We start from the raw sequence: 14,247 nt of genomic DNA, 5'->3' as shown, positions 1-14,247 counted from the left end.
AAGATCAAGGAGTTCTTATTTCAGAAAGTTCCATTGTTTGGAGAAACTTTGGATTACTTTGGCAGATGCCTTCATGTAACTGAATATAAATGATTATTAAAACTCCTTTCATTTTTAGAAAATGTTTTTCTTCTTAAAGTTTCTAAAACTAATTTGCAGACATAACACTTATTTGTTACTTCTTAGGCTAGTTATTTCAGCGATATGGAGAATTGGCCAACACCAAGTGAATTAGTGAACACTGGAGTGAGTATTAAAGTTTTTTTTTTTTTTTTTAAAGGAAAATATGTTCATTTCAACATGTAGAATTTTATTTTACTTAAAATGTAAAGAATTGTCATAGTGGCAGACAGATTTATTTTTTATTTGTTTGAGACAGGGTCTCGCTGTGTCTTCATGCTGGAGTGTACTGGTGTGATCACAGCTCATTGTAGCCTCAAATTGCTACCTCAGGTGATCTTCCTACCTCGACCTCTGGAGTAGCTGGGACTGCAGGCATGCAGCACGGTGCACAGCTATTTTTGTATTTTTTATAGAGATGGGATTTTGTTGGTCTCCAACTCCTATACTCAGGTGATCCTCCTGCCTGAGCATCCCAAAATGTTGGGATTACAGTTTAAGCCACCAGCAAATCTTCTTGATCATCAAGATTTCATTTTATTAGTTTAATTTGCAGTTATCCTTTGATGCTGCCAGTAGTATTAGTAATGAACTTAAGCTTTACTCATGGTAGGCTTAACCTTACCTATTATTTCTTTCTTTCCTTCTTTTTTTTTTTTTTTTTTTTTGAGACTGAGTCTCACTCTTGTTGCCCAGGCTGGAGAGCAATGGTGTGATCTCTGCTCACTTCAATCTCTGCCTTCCAGGTTCAAGTGATTCTCCTGCCTCAGCCTCTTGAGTAGCTGGGATTACAGGCATGCACCACCACATCTGGCTTATTTTGTATTTTTAGTAGAGATGGGGTTTCTCCATGTTGGTCAGGCTGGTCTTGAATCACTGACCTCAGGTGATCTGCCTGCCTTGGCTTCCCAAAGTTCTGGGATTACAGGTGTGAGCCACTGCCCCTGGCTCTCTCTCTCTCCCTCCCTCTGCCTTTCCCTCTCTCCCTCCCTCTCTGCCTCCCTCCCTCTCCCTTCTTTTTCTTTCTTTCTTTTTTTTTTTTTTAAGACAATATCTCGGCTGGGCGCAGTGGCTCAAGCCTGTAATCCCAGCACTTTGGGAGGCCGAGGCAGGTGGATCCCAAGGTCAAGAGATCGAGACCATCCTGGTCAACATGGTGAAACCTCGTCTCTACTAAAAATACAAAAAAGTAGCTGGGCATGGTGGCACGTGCCTGTAATCCCAGCTACTCAGGAGGCTGAGGCAGGAGAATTGCCTGAGCCCAGGAGGCGGAGGTTGCGGTGAGCCGAGATCGTGCCATTGCACTCCAGCCTGCGTACCAAGAGCGAAACTCCGTCTCAACAACAACAACAACAAAAGACAATATCTCACTCCATTACCCAGGCTGGAGTACAGTAATACAGTCACAGCTCACGGTAGTCTCGGCCTCCCAGGCTCAGGTGACCCTCCACCTTTACCTCCTAAGTAGCTGGGACTGCAGGTATGCACCACCACACTGGCAGATTTTTAATCTTTTTGTAGAGATGAGGTTTGGCCATGTTGCCCAGGCTGGTATCGAACTCCTGAGCTCAAGTGATTGGCTCACCTCAGTCTCCCAAAGTGCAGGGATTATAGGCGTTAGCTACCATGTCTTGTCTATTTCTGTAATAATGAAGACATGTTACAAGTTGTAATCAAAATTTTTTATTTGTATAAAATCACATAGATTGATAAACAGTTGCTGAAAACTTGGCAGCTATCCATTCGATAGTTTTACCTACTTTTCAGATAACCCAATTTCATTAATCACATTTCCCTCATCTGGTTGTGTTCTTCTTCTTTTTTTTTTTTTTGAGATGGAATCTTGCTCTTTTGCCCAGGCTGGAGTGCAGTGGTGTGATTTCAATTCACTGCAACCTCCGCCTCCCAGGTTTAAGTGATTCTTCTGCCTCAGCCTTCTGAGTAGCTGGGATTACAAGCAACCTGCCACCACACTGGGCTAATGTTTTCTATATTTTTAGTAAAGATGGTGTTTCACAATGTTGGCCAGGCTAGTCTCTAACTTCTGATGTCAAGTGATCCACCCACCTCGGCCTCCTAAAGTGGTGGGATTACAGGCGTGAGCCGCCGCACCCGGCCTCATCTGGTTGTATTCTTCAGAGGTAACCTTATATTTGCAATTTCTGCCATTTTATATATGTGGAAGCATTCAGTAGGTACTCTTTTTTTTTCTGACTTCTGCTCAGTATGATTATTTTGGGATTTACTTGTTTGTCAGCAGTTCATTCCTTTTTCTTGCTGAATAGTATGGATGTAACACAGTTTATTAATTCACCTATTGTTAATGGACTTTTGGATTAATTTTGGGTTTTGGCCGTTACAGATAAAACTGCTCTATGAACATTTGTGTAGAAAATTTTGCATAAATATAGGCTTTCTTTTTTTCTTGGATATATAACTAGGCTGGATCATATAGTAGTATCTGTTTTAGCGTTGTAAGAAACTGCTGAATTTGCACTTCAATCAGCAGTGTATGTGAATTCCAGGTACTTCACGTCTTCACTCATGTTCTTTTTTTTTTCGTTCTTGAGACCAGGTCTTACCTTGTCACCTGGGCTGGAGTGCAGTGGCGTGATCTCAGCTCAGTGCAGCCTTGACTCCTGGGCTCAAGTGATCTTTCCACCTCAGCCTGGCAAGTAGATGGGACTATAGGCATGGGCCACCTTGCCTGGCTAATTTTTTTGTGTGTTTTTTATAGAGATGGGCCATGTGCCCAGGCTGGTCTCGAACTCCTGAGCTCAAGTGATCTACCTGCCTTGGCCTCCCAAAGTGCTAGGATTACAGATGTGAGCCACTGCGCCCATCTTTACTCACTTTTAATACAGTTAGTTTAAAAATTTTTTTTTAGCTATTCTAGTAAGTATAGAATGGTATCCCATTGCAGTTTTAGTTTGCATTTTTCTGATGAATGATGACAATCATCTTTTTATAGATTTCCCATCAATATATCTTTTTTGTTTTGTTTTTTTTTGTTTTGTTTTGTTTTGTTTTTTGAGACGGAGTTTCGCTCTTGTTATCCAGGCTGGAGTGCAATGGCGCGATCTCGGCTCACCGCAGCCTCCGCCTCCTGGGTTCAAGCAATTCTCCTGCCTCAGCCTCCTGAGTAGCTGGGATTACAGGCATGTGCCACCATGCCCAGCTAATTTTTTGTATTTTTTTTTTTAGTAGAGACGGGGTTTCACCATGTTGACCTGGATGGTCTCGATCTCTTGACCTTGTGATCCACCCGCCTCGGCCTCCCAAAGTGCTGGGATTACAGGCTTGAGCCACTGCGCCGGGCAATATATCTTTTTGATAAAGTATCTGATCAATCTTGCCCATTTAAAAAAAAAATGGAAGGCTGGATGTGGTGGCTCATGCCTGTAATCCCAGCACTTTGGGAGGCTGAGGAGGGTGAATCATTTGGTGTCAGGAGTTTGAGACCAGCCAGACCAGCATGGCCAAACCCCGTCTCTACTAAAAATACAAAAATTAGCCAGGTGTGGTGATATGTGCCTGTAATCCCAGCTACTAGGGAGGCTGAGGCAGGAGAATCGCTTGAACCCAGGAGCTGGAGGCTGCAGTGAGCTAAGATCATGCCACTGCACTCCAGTGTGGGTGATAGAGTGAGGCAATGCCCCCCCCACCAAAAAAAAGTGGAATTGATTTTGAAAGTTAGTTCATTATGTATTTTAGCTACAAGTTCTTTATCAAATACTTTCTCCTAGTCTGCAGCTTGACTTTTCTCTTAACTGTCTTTTGAAAAGTAATTTTTTGCTCTTGATAACAGTTTTTGTCATTTGTTTTGCAGTTTTAGGTTACGAATATTACCACAAATTTTGGGATATGTTGGTGAAAATGTTAATGGAAATAATTTCATTCTGAAACCCTTTCTGCAGTGTCAGAGCATCCTCAGCCAAGGAAATAAAAAGCCACAAAATAGAAAAGAAAAAGAAGAGAAGATTGAAAAGAGAAGTAACAGTGAGAGCAAAGAAAACCGAGAAACAAAATTAAATGGTCCCGGAGAAAATGTCAGTGAAGATGAGGCTCAGTCAAGTAATCAACGAAAGAGAGGTCAGTTTGTCTGTATCTTTATTTTGATTTTAAAATTTTCCAGAAAGTTGTAATAAGGAATTGTATTTAATTAACTGATCTCTGGTAGTCAGAAATGTATAGTTTGTATTTCTTCAGGATAAGCAATTTACAGTAGTAACTCATTTGCTTTTGTAACATTTGTCAATGATTAAGCTTTTCTTTTTTTTTTTTTTTTTTTTGAGACGGAGTTTCGCTCTTGTTACCCAGGCTGGAGTGCAATGGCGCGATCTCGGCTCACCGCAACTTCCGCCTCCTGGGTTCAGGCAATTCTCCTGCCTCAGCCTCCTGAGTAGCTGGAATTACAGGCACGTGCCACCATGCCCAGCTAATTTTTTGTATTTTTAGTAGAGACGGGGTTTCACCATGTTGACCAGGATGGTCTCGATCTCTCGACCTCGTGATCCACCCACCTTGGCCTCCCAAAGTGCTGGGATTACAGGCTTGAGCCACCGCGCCCGGCCTTAAGCTTTTCTTTTTGCGTGTAACTTGTAGTCTATGTAAGAAAATGGAATGGAGTTCCATTTACAGGTATGGTTGTAGATACATTCTTGGAAAGTTGTGTGACAATTATTGTTCTTTTAGATCTGCATTGGACTGCTCCTTATATTTAGGAAGTACTGTGAAAATTAAATACATTTTTTTTTTTCCTGAGAGAAAAGTTAGAATGGGCTGGGGTTGGTGGCTCATGCCTGTAATCCTAGTACTTTGGAAGGCCGAGGTGGGCAGATCACTTGAGGTCAGAGTTTGAGACCAGCCTGGCAAACTTGGTGAAACCCTGTCTCCACTAAAAATACAAAAAAAAAAAAAAAAAAAAAAAAAAAAAGCCAGACATGGTAGGTGCAGACCTGTAGTCTCAGGTACTCAGGAGGCCAAGGCAGGAGAATTGCTTGAACCCAGGAAGCGGAGGTTGCAGTGAACTGAGATCGTGCCACTGCACTTCAGCCTGGGAGAGACAGAGCAAGACTCTATCTCAGAAAAAAAGAAAAGTTGGAATAATTTTAGTTAACCTGCCGGGCGCGGTGGCTCAAGCCTGTAATCCCAGCACTTTGGGAGGCCGAGGCGGGTGAATCACGAGGTCGAGAGATCAAGACCATCCTGGTCAACATGGTGAAACCCCGTCTCTACTAAAAATACAAAAAATTAGCTGGGCATGGTGGCGTGTGCCTGTAATCCCAGCTACTCAGGAGGCTGAGGCAGGAGAATTGCCTGAACCCAGGAGGCGGAGGTTGCGGTGAGCCGAGATCGCGCCATTGCACTCCAGCCTGGGTAACAAGAGCGAAACTCTGTCTCAAAAAAAAAAAAAAAAAAAAAAAAAAAAATTTTAGTTAACCTTTTCCCTCGTAACATTCTCCTGTCAAAATTACACTTTGAAGGAATAAAAATATTGTGTTCATATCTTTTTCCATTTTCTTTTCTGAACTTTTTGTGTGTCTCGGGACAAGCATATACTCATTCAGTGGTCGAGTCTTGGTACAAGTGTCTCTAGGGGCTTCAAGGCAGAAAAAGGCTTTAAACTGTCAAGTTGTCAGTGACTGAAGCAAGGTGATTTTCTAGAGAGTAGCAGGAGGAGAGGTTAGAGACATAGATAGACAAGGTCCATGGTATACAAGTCCTTTGTAATTTGGAGTTAGGATTTTATTTTGGGTGCCATGGGAAACTGTTGAACCAAGAAGTCTCTGGAGGTGATATGGCATGGGAGGGGACATTTAATGGTAAAGTTGTTGCCAACTTCTTTAATACTTTAACTTTTACCGTAGACTGATCATTTACTTGAATAGTTTCTAATTCTTGGTACAGGGTAAGCATTATGCTCACTTGATACAAAGAATAAAGGCTCATTGCTCAAAAGCAGTGAGAACAAAACAACCAAGTGATTGTTAGAAAAATTTGTCCCCATTCTTTTTTTTTTTTTTTTTTTTTTTGAGATGAAGTTTCACTCTTGTTACCCAGGCTGGACTGCAATGGCGCGATCTCGGCTCACTGCAACCTCCGTCACCTGGGTTCAGGCAATTCTCCTGCCTCAACCTCCTGAGTAGCTGGGATTACAGACACGCGCCACCATGCCCAGCTAATGTTTTATATTTTTAGTAGAGATGGGGTTTCACCATGTTGACCAAGATGGTCTCGATCTCTTGACATCATGATCCACCCGCCTCGGCCTCCCAAAGTGCTGGGATTACAGGCTTGAGCCACCGCACCCGGCCCTCCCCATTCTTTTTTTTTGTTTATTTCGCTCTGTTGTCACCCAGTCTGGAGTGCAGTGGCTCAGTCTTGGATCACTGCAACCTCTGCCTCCCAGGCTCAAGTGATACTCATGCCTTAGCCTCCCAGGTAGCTGGGATTACAGGCAAGTGCCACCTCATCCAGCTAATTTTTTTTTGTATTTTTAGTAGAGATGGAGTTTCACCATGTTAGCCAAGATGGTCTTGAACTCCTGGCCTCAAGTCATCTGCCCACCTCGGCCTCTCAAAGTGCTGGGGATATAGTGTGAGCCAGTGTGCCTGGCCTCTTTACAAATAATCTTAAAATACACATTAAGTTTTTCACTTAATTAAAATTCAGAATACTTTCAAATTGCAAGGCTTTAGTGAAAATTGTACATTTGTCCTTAAATGATTTTATTTTGTTTTCTTCAAGCTAATAAGCACAAGTGGGTACCACTTCACTTAGATGATGTAAGACCAGAGAGTCAAGAAAGACCTGGATCCCGGAACAGCTCAAGATGTCAACCTGAAGCAAATAAACCAACACATAACAATAGGAGAAATGATACACGAAGTAAGTTACCGTTCTAAGAGAAAAATGACTTAGGAAAGACTTAGTCTTAATGCTCATTATTTTAATAACTACATGTAGTATAAACCATTTGAGAATAAATTGCAGACCTCATGTCAATTTAGCTCCAAATATCTTCAGGGTATATTTCATAAGAATAATATAACTATAACACAATGAACAACAGTGAAACTTAACGTTAATACAATGTGATTGTCCACAAGCATATTTTTTTCACTAAAGTCCTTTATAGTTGCCCCTCCCCTGCCCCAAGGAATCCATTGTGGGATCCCCCATTTCATTTTATTTTATTTTTCCTCTTTAGGCTCCGTTAATCTGTAACAGTTCTTTGCTTTTATCTTTAATGACATTGATTTTTTTGAAGATTGTAAGATAATTATAATATAGATATCCCGTACTTTGGGTTTTCTGATGTTTCCTTATGATTGGATTGGGGTTGTGAATTTTTGGCAGGAGTGCTGTATGAGAAAATGTATCGTCTGGCGTGGTGGCTCATGCCTATAACCCCAACATTGAGATGCTGAGGAAGGTGGATCATGAGGTCAGGAGATTGAGACCGTTCTGGCTAACATGGTGAAACCCCATCTCTACTGAAAATACGAAAAATTAGCTGGGCGTGGTGGCAGGTGCCTGTAGTCCTAGCTACCGGGGAGGCTGAGGCAGGAGAATCGCTTGAATCCAGGAGGCAGAGGTTACGCTGAGCCCAGATTGTGCCACTGCACTCCAGCCTGGGCGACAGAGTGAGACTCTTTCTCCAAATACATATATATATATGATTTTCTTCTTAGTGCATTGCATGGGAATGAATATGACCTTGGTTTGTCCTATTATTGAAGATAGTAACTTTGATTACCCCGTAGCTGTATTTGATTATTAGTTTGACTATTATTATTTATGTTTTTTTGTTTGAGGTGGAGTCTTGTTCTTTCGCATAGGCTGGAGGGCAGTGGCGCGTGATCTGGCCTCACCGTAGTCTCTGCCTCCTGGGTTCAAGCAGTTCTTCCCTCAGCCTCCCGACTGGCTGGGAGTACAGGTGCATGCTACCATGCCTGGCCAATTTTTGTATTTTTAGCAGAGTCATGGTTTCACCATATTGGCTGGTGTTGAAATTTTGACCTCAGGTGATCCACCCACCTTGACGTCCCAGTGTTGGGATTACAGGTGTGAGCCATTGCTACTGGCTACAACACTGATTATTAACTTTGATTACTTGGTTGAGGTAGTGTATTCTAGATTTGTTAAAAATTTTTAATTTTCTTCAGTTTTTTTTTTTTAATTTTTTTTTTTAAGATGGAGTTTTGCCCTTGTTGCTTAGGCTGCAGTACAGTGGTGGCTCAGTCTTGGCTCACCACAACCTCTGCCTGCCAGGTTTAAGTGATTCTCATTCCTCAGCCTCCTGAATAGCTGGAATTACAGGCATATGCCACCACGCCCAGCTAATTTTATATTTTTAGTAGAGATGGGGATTATCCATGTTGGTCAGGCTGGTCTTGAACTCCCAACCTCAGGTGATTCGGCCTCCCAAAGTGCTGGGGTTACAGGTGTGAGCCACCACCATGCCTCGGCTCTACTAAACATAGAAAAATGGGCCGGGCATGGTGGTGCATGCCTGTAACCCCAGCTACTCAGGAGGCTGAGGCAGGAGAATTGCTTGAACCTGGGAGGCAGAGGTTTCAGTGAGTTGAGTTGTGCCATTGCACTGCAGCTTGGGCAACAAGAGCAAGAGTCCATCCTCAAAAAACAACAAAAACAAAATAAAACAATAACTTGGCTATAGAAAAACTGACTTTTTGTTCCTATTTCTCAAAATGTCATTTTAAGTTTTCATTCTAAAGGTAATGGATACTCATAATTTAATTACTTTTTTCTCATTAAATATTGAATATATGAAAAAATAGACATAAAATTATATGGAACAACAGTATAATGAGATGATTGTGGTGGTACTCACCTGTAGTTCCACCTACTTGGTAGGCTGAGGAGGTAGGAGGCTTGCTTGAGAGCCCAAGAGTTGAAGGCTACAGTGAGCTGTGATGATGCCACTGCAGCCTGAGTGACAGAGTGAGACCCCCATCTCTAAAATCAACATTAATAATGGTGAGGATGAGGATGATGATGATGAACAGTGGAAACTCACCCTGTTTGAGAATGTATGTTACTGTTACCTTTAAACTTCCCTTTGTGCCCTCCACAGTTCATCCCATTTTCTCGGAGAAAATGATCTTAAGTGTGTTGGTTTCTTGCACGTTTTGAAATTGCCATGCAATATGACTTTATTAACATTCTTTGGCAGGAATTTTTTTAAAATTCAGCCTGCTTTTTCTTAGATTAATGCATGTTGATTGTATTACTGTCTTTCTTCTTTTCTCTTTCTGCTGAAAGGCTGTTTCACTATTTGATAAAATCTGTACTAATAGTGTATATTTGGATTGTGCTTCTAGTTTTTTGATATTAAGGAACTACCATAAACATTTTAATGCATGTGTTCCAGTACACAAGTACAAGAGGTACTCTAGGGTAATTTTTTCAGACTGCAGACTAAAGTTTGTGAGTGGGTTATAAAATCAGTATATTGGGTCATGATCAGGTTTTTTAAAACCTAGAGTGCTGACTGGGTGCGGTGGCTCACACCTGTAATCCCAGCACTTTGGGAGGCCGAGGCGGGCCGATCATGAGGTCAAGAGATCGAGACCATACTGGCCAACACGGTGAAACCTCATTTCTACTAAAAATACAAAAAATTAGCCGGGCGTGGTGGCACATGCCTGTGGTCCCAGCTACTCGGGAGGCTGAGGCGAAAGAATCGCTTCAACCCAGGAGGTGGAGGTTGCAGTGAGCCAAGATTGCGCCACTGCACTCCAGCCTGGTGACAGAGTAAGACTCTGTCTGAAAAACAAAAAACAAAAAACAAAAAAAAACCTAGAGTGCTTCACATAGTAAAATTTTAAATGATATGTGTTTAAATTGCAGAAAATTTTTGTAAGTGTGCTGGTGTGATGTAACCTTACAGATTAAGGCAGAAATGTTTGAAAAAGTGCTTGGGTGCAGTGGTGCACGTCTGTAATCCCAGCACTTTGGGAGAGGGAGGTAGGTGAATCGCTTGAACTCAGGAGTTTGAGACCAGCTGGGTAACATAGTGAGACCTCATCTCTGTTTAAAAAAAAAAAAAAAGAAAGAAAGAAATATTTGAAAAAATACTATTTTAGGATAAGCGTTGAATATGGAACTATGGGATCTAGGGTAATGTTCTCAAGGAGGGTGATTTTTTTTCCCCCAAAGAGTCATTTGGCATTGTCTTGAGATATTTATTACTGGTTGTTACAACTGAGGGAGGTGAGTGGTTGCTACTGGCACCTAGTGGCCTGGTGGTCATGGATGATGCTCAACGTCCTGTAGTCCCCAGATCAGCCCCTACACCACAGTCTAAAGCACTAAGGTTGTGAAACTTTGTCTCTAGGATTTGTATATCTTCACATTTATTAGATTATTCCAAGTTGATTTTCAAAGTGGATATATCTATTTTCAACCTCACTAACAATATACGAATGTTTACCCTTTTTTTTTGATGCCCAGGCTGGAGTTCAGTGGAGAGATCTCGGCTCACTGCAACCTCTGCCTCCCGAATTCAAGTGATTCTCTTGCCTCAGCCTTCTGAGTTGCTGGGACTACAGGCGCCCGCCACCATGCCTGGCTAATTTTTGTATTTTTAGTAGAGATGAGTTTCGCCATGTCGGCCAGGCTGGTCTTAACTCCTGACCTCAAGTTCTCTCTGCCCACCAGAGCCTCCCAAAGTGCTGGGATTACAGGTGTGAGCCATCGTGCCCGGCTAATGTTCTACCTTGAACATTTCATATTAGAGACATTAAAGTATTTGTTATACTGGGGTAAAAAGCCTTTCATTATCTTAATTTGCATTTCTCATAGTCAGTAAGGCTGAGCACTGTTTGCTTTTCTTTTCTTTTTTTTTTCTGAGACCAAGTCTTGCTCTGTCACCCAGGCTGGAGTGCAGTAGCAGGTTCTGGGCACACAGCAACTTCCTCTGCCTCCCAGATTCAAACAATTCTTCTGCCTCAGCCTACCAAGTAGCTGGGATTACAGGCACGTACCACCATGCCTGGCTAATTTTTGTATTTTTAGTAGAGATGGGTTTTAGCTGTGTTGGCTAAGCTGGTCTTGAATTCCTGACCTCAAGTGACCTGCCTGCCTAGGCCTCCCAAAGTGCTGGGGTTACAGTCCTGAGCCACTGCACCTGGCTCTTTTTCTTTTTATGATGATGATGATTACCTTTTTTTGAGATGGCGTCTCACCCTTCTCCCAGCCTTGAATGCAGTAGTGGTATCTCAGCTCACTGCAACCTCCACCTCTGGGCCTCCTGAGTAGCTGGGACAACACAACTGGCACCACCATGCTTGGCTAATTTTTTTTTTTTTTTTTTGAGACGGAGTTTCACTCTCGTTGCCCAGGCTGGAGTGCAATGGCGCGATCTCGGCTCACTGCAACCTCCGCCTCCTGGGTTCAGGCAATTCTCCTGCCTCAGCCTCCTGAGTAGCTGGGATTACAGGCACGCGCCACCATGCCCAGCTAATTTTTTTTGTATTTTTAGTAGAGACGGGGTTTCATCATTTTGACCAGGATGGTCTCAATCTCTTGACCTCGTGATCCACCCGCCTCGGCCTTCCAAAGTGCTGGGATTACAGGTGTGAGCCACTGCGCCCGGCCGCTTGGCTAATTTTTTTGTATTTTTAGTACAGGCAGGGTTTTGCCATGTTTCTCAGGCTGGTCTTGGACTCCTGCACTCAAGCAATTTGCCTGCCTCAACCTACCAAAGTGCTGTTATCACAAGTGTGAGCCTCTTTTGAGGATTTTTTTTTCCTTTTTTTCCTTTTTTTTTTTTTTTTGAGAGGGAATCTCGCTCTGTAGCCTAGGCTGGAGTGCAGTGGTGTGATCTCCCCTCACTGCAGCCCCTGCCTCTCGGGTTCAAGTGATTCTCTTCCCTCAGCCCCCAAATAGTGTGCGCTATGGTTTTTTGTATTTTTAGTAGAGAATGGGTTTTACTATGTTGACCACTCTGGTCTTCAGCTCCTGACCTCAAGTTATCCATCCACCTTGGCTTCCCAAAGTGCTGGGGTTACAAGCCGGAGTCACCGTGCCTGGTCTTTTATGATTATTGACCCATTGGTAGGCACTGTTTTGCGTATTTATTGTCCACTTGCATTTTGTTGCCCTGATTGTATTTTAGACATTTTTCCCATGGCGGGGGGAGAGAGAGAGAGAGAGAGAGAGAGAGAGAGAGAGAATGTGTGTGTGTGTGTGTGCGTGCGTGCATGTTGCATGAGAGAGTGTGGTATGAGTTATTATATGTACTCCAGATAGAATTTCTACATGTTGCTTCAGATACCTTTTCTCAATTTGTTTTGTGTTTTCATTTCCTTTTTACTTTATAAGGAATGACATTTACTTAAATAGAACCATCCTTAGATATTTTGTGAAAAGTGTTTTTTTAGGAGTTTTTTGTAGTACAAACTTTTTTTTTTTCTCCCCACCTGCTTTGGTAGAAATATGTAGTACAAACTTAGTAATCTTGGAACTTCTTGAATCTTTAACAGCTGCAATCTTAATAAAAGTATCTCTTTATCTTTCTAGTATGTTGTTACACTTGTTAGAATGTATTCTTCATATGCTAATACTTTTTGAGGTCTGTTTTATGCTGGAGATATTTTTGATAAATTCCTGTTGGATCTTTTTCAGTTTGTATCCATCTGAAAAATGCCTGGGACTTATTAATTAGTTTTAGTTACTAATTAATTAATTAGTTTTATTATTAATTAGTTACGAAGTGAAAAGAAGGTGGCTACTATGTTTTTATAAAGATAATCATGTTATTTTATTTGCAAATTGGAGTACATAAAAATATTTTTATTTTTAAAAGGTTGGAGGCGAGATAGAGAAAAAAGAGATGATCAAGATGAAGTTTCCAGTGTGAGAAGCGAGGGTGGTAATATCCGAGGTTCCTTTAGAGGCCGAGGAAGAGGCCGAGGACGGGGAAGAGGACGAGGCAGAGGAAATCCTCGATGTATGACATAATTTTTGTTTTGTTAAATTAGATAAACTTTGAAAGAAACAGAGCAACTATCCTGTATTATGTTTTAACTAATTTTTTTTGTTTGATAATAGATGGTTTTATATTTGTTAACCTTTGAAGTTCTTCACTTTATCCATAGTAACTGCTTTTTTTTCCTAATGTGTGATTACTTTTCTTTTTCTTTATTCACATCAAGTGAACTTTGATTATTCATATGGTTATCAAGAACATGGTGAAAGGACTGATCAACCATTTCAAACAGAACTTAATACCAGTATGATGTATTACTATGATGATGGTACAGGTGTACAGGTGTATCCTGTGGAAGAAGCATTGCTTAAAGAGTATATTAAGCGTCAAATGTAAGTGGATGTTTGATTTAAGCAGATGAGACAGCAAAATCTGTTGCAATATCATATTTAAATGTCATTGATAATGAATATATTATAACTTTTTTTTTTTTTTTTTGAAACAAAGTCTCACTCTGTCACCCAGGCTGGAGTGTAGTGGTATGATCTTGGCTCAATGCAACCTCTGCCTCTTGGGTTCAAGTGATTCTCCTGCCTCAGCCTCCTGGGTAGCTGGGATTACAGGCACATGCCACTACACCTGGCTAATTTTTATATTTTTCGTGGAGACAGTGTTTCGCCATGTTGGCCAGGCTGGTCTTGAACTCTGGGCCTCAGTTGATTAGCCCACCTCAGCCTCCCAAAGTGCTGGGATTATAGGTGTGAGCCACCATGCCCAGCCTGTTGTAACGTTTTTAAAACTACGTATTAGTAAATGTTGGAAATATTAAAATTATTTTGATTATATATTTTTAGGATATATGATTAAAATAGGTATTTTTAAAATTTCATATTTAGTTTACAATGTTTATATAAGTCTCTTGGTTCCCCTACTAGATATTTTTCTCCTTAAATGAGATTAGGTAAAATATTATTGCATAATATGAATAAATATACAGCTGTACTCTTATATGCTTGAAATTGGACAAGTAAAATTTGTCTCATTATTTGCCAATAGGTGTTTATATTAGAATTTGCAAATGAACATAAATGACAAAAATGGTGGTAGGTATCTTTTGACTTTCTTCTTAGCAATTGACTTCTGAATTCTAAGTTTGTTTTTTATCT

At 41.3% G+C, this 14,247-nt stretch overlaps 1 protein-coding gene across 7 annotated transcripts in view; it reads left to right on the top strand.

Annotated features, from left to right (window-relative positions):
• Positions 1–14,247, top strand: part of LARP1B (La ribonucleoprotein 1B) — a 171,588-nt gene that overhangs the window by 18,203 nt on the left and 139,138 nt on the right. For 6 of the 7 annotated variants that reach the window (XM_039479124.2, XM_039479123.2, XM_039479122.2 and 3 more), the window contains 5 exons: positions 187–246; positions 4,038–4,212; positions 6,871–7,011; positions 12,959–13,102; positions 13,308–13,473. In XM_039479124.2, the coding sequence (XP_039335058.1) occupies positions 205–246; positions 4,038–4,212; positions 6,871–7,011; positions 12,959–13,102; positions 13,308–13,473 (668 nt within the window). In that variant the 5' untranslated portion in view covers positions 187–204. Of the gene's footprint in view, positions 1–186; positions 247–4,037; positions 4,213–6,870; positions 7,012–12,958; positions 13,103–13,307; positions 13,474–14,247 lie in introns of those variants that run through there. The other variant, XM_074396917.1, reaches the window with a different exon arrangement.

This window comes from Saimiri boliviensis, chromosome 3 (assembly GCF_048565385.1).
Source record: "Saimiri boliviensis isolate mSaiBol1 chromosome 3, mSaiBol1.pri, whole genome shotgun sequence".
NCBI lineage: Eukaryota > Metazoa > Chordata > Mammalia > Primates > Cebidae > Saimiri > Saimiri boliviensis.
Note: the sequence above shows the minus strand (reverse complement) of the source record. Positions and strands in the feature narration are given on the sequence as shown.